Source organism: Etheostoma spectabile, chromosome 18, assembly GCF_008692095.1.
Source record: "Etheostoma spectabile isolate EspeVRDwgs_2016 chromosome 18, UIUC_Espe_1.0, whole genome shotgun sequence".
Classification (NCBI taxonomy): domain Eukaryota; kingdom Metazoa; phylum Chordata; class Actinopteri; order Perciformes; family Percidae; genus Etheostoma; species Etheostoma spectabile.
In genome coordinates, this window is record NC_045750.1 from 15,303,392 (window position 1) to 15,305,687 (window position 2,296).

The 2,296-nt window shown below is 39.1% G+C and overlaps 1 protein-coding gene across 1 annotated transcript in view; it reads left to right on the forward strand.

Annotated features, from left to right (window-relative positions):
* hddc2 (HD domain containing 2) overlaps positions 1-1,021 on the forward strand; it is a 3,035-nt gene extending 2,014 nt beyond the window's left edge. The window contains exon 6 of the mRNA XM_032543892.1: positions 599-1,021. Within this exon, the coding sequence (XP_032399783.1) occupies positions 599-744 (146 nt within the window). The 3' untranslated portion in view covers positions 745-1,021. The remainder of the gene's footprint in view (positions 1-598) is intronic.
* The last annotated feature ends 1,275 nt before the right edge of the window (positions 1,022-2,296 follow it).

Below are 2,296 nucleotides of genomic sequence, written 5' to 3' on the forward strand. Positions count from 1 at the left end.
GCACCCAACAGGCTTAAACAGGGCAAGTTTCAAACATGTCTTTATCCTCATAATATGTTCAAAATGTCATTAAAAGTGCCTTCCCATGCGCAGTGATTCCTTCCGAGTGAACACAGTGAATCTGACTGCTGTAGATGGAAGAAATGCATTAAAGTTGTGCTAATTCCGCTGTGTTTAGTTCCTGTGTTGAGAGGCAGTTAGAGAGCTTAGGGACAGTCTACAAACTACAACATAGAAAAGAGATGTTCATAGGGAAGGAATTACTTCACATGGGTAGGTACTTTTAATGACCTTTTGAACATGTTTAGAATTCTCCTTCAAGTTGCTCACATTGTGGCACGGGGATTTCTTTTCTTTCTTTATTCAATGTGTACAAATGCAACTAAGCAGTTTTCTTCTTATTATATTTGAATCAGTTGTTTGATTTATAAAACAGTAAATAATCCATAGTGGTGGTTGGCATTCAAAACGAAAAGCCCTTTGTCCATAGATTACTGTTTGCTAACAATCTGGTCCGATTTAATGGTTTTGAATTGTAAATTTGTCAACTTAAAAAAAAAAAAAGTCTCCTTTACTTGCATTGTTTATCATCTCTCAGGTCGTTTCCACCACCCAGATGTGCTCCAGCTGCTCAGCTCTTTAAATGAAGAGAGAGGTTGTAAATTGACTAAAACGGATGAAACAAAGAATCACGGCCACTCGCAGACCACTGGTGCGTCACCTTCACAGCCACGGAAGACTTGACTGTAACACACACACACGCACACACACCTCCTAAATGGAGGGACTGTAACACAATATGTGTGTAAGGGGATGCGCAAACACAACACAGGAATACAGCCCAGTGGAAAACCATCTTCTGCATCTCCCCTCATTTTTGAGCCATTTGCTGCAGTAGAACTGACCGATGGCACGTGGATATCTTCTATGTGCATGCAGCTGTTTTGGCCCATTAAGTTGAATCCATACTGTCCCGGAAAGTACAGTACCACCATCTATAATAAATACATTCTGACGACTACTTATACAAATACTGCCAGATAATATGCAAACGCAATAACGTCAAAGTGCAATGACATGTCTCAAACCCTAGATAAATTCTCAGATGTTACATTATCACATTAGTTGCAAATGTGACCTCTTATGGTTAGTTCCTTTTATTAACTGTTTATTTGAACTGCTAATAGTAGAGAGAAATCATCAAACTAGGCGCACATCGTATTTCTTTTACCAGGCTTTATTGTACGTTTTCAACCTATTGACAAATACATTTTGACATGTCATATATACATAACAAACAAACACGTATATTATCTGGCAGATATTACATAATAGGGTTATTTGTGTAACAATGGTGCTTAACAATAATAATGTATATTTTATCCCGCAAGGGGGAATTACAATTACCACCAGCAAAAAAGTGTTAATGCAATTTCTGATGCAGTGTAACTGTAGAGCACACAGAATATGTTAGGAACAACTGCATACGCAGGAAGTTGTGTTGCTGATGGATGAGAAAACAGTGGTCACATGTGGAGGTTGAGTCAGCATGTTGCATCAAACTTCAGTTACCCAGGTTCAGTCCCAGTTCTTAGTGTTTATTGTAAAAAGGTCACCTCACATCAGCGATAGAAACTCATTGTATTGGTGTGAAATTAATTGTATGATTATGTTAAACAGTTATTTTATTTGAATGTCACAGCTTGTTTTAATAGAAACCTTTGTCAAAGTCTTAACTGCTGAGTTCAGTTTGATTTCAACCCAACACATTGTACAAATGTAAAACAAAATGGAATTCATTTTCCAATGACATAACATGCATGACCTCAGTTATTTGGTAAAACATCAGACCTGACAACATCTTCTCGCTACGTAAGATCTTTCAGTACTTGAATGTTGACAGGATTTTTATTAAAAGTAGTGCTATCAGTTAAACGCGTTAACGCAAACTCATTTTAACGGCGTCAATTTTTTTTATCGTGAGATTAATGTTCTCTTTGGCCTAGCAAACTTCCCCCCCCCCCACATGCTGTTGCAACAACACGCCGCACAAAGTTGTTTGGGCTTGCGAGCCGGCCATAGAGTAGTAACGTTACGTTTTGAGTGGATGGCGATTGTGAGATGCCAAAATGGACGCCAATAAGATTCTGGATGGAAAGTTGCCAAATGGTTCCACTGACCAGACCAAAGGGATCTGTGTGTTTTGTCGTCGTGAACTGAGCTATCATCGCAGCACGGCCAGTCTGAAATACCTCTTGATGGCCAAGGACACAGCTGATGCCAGTTCTTAACCCCC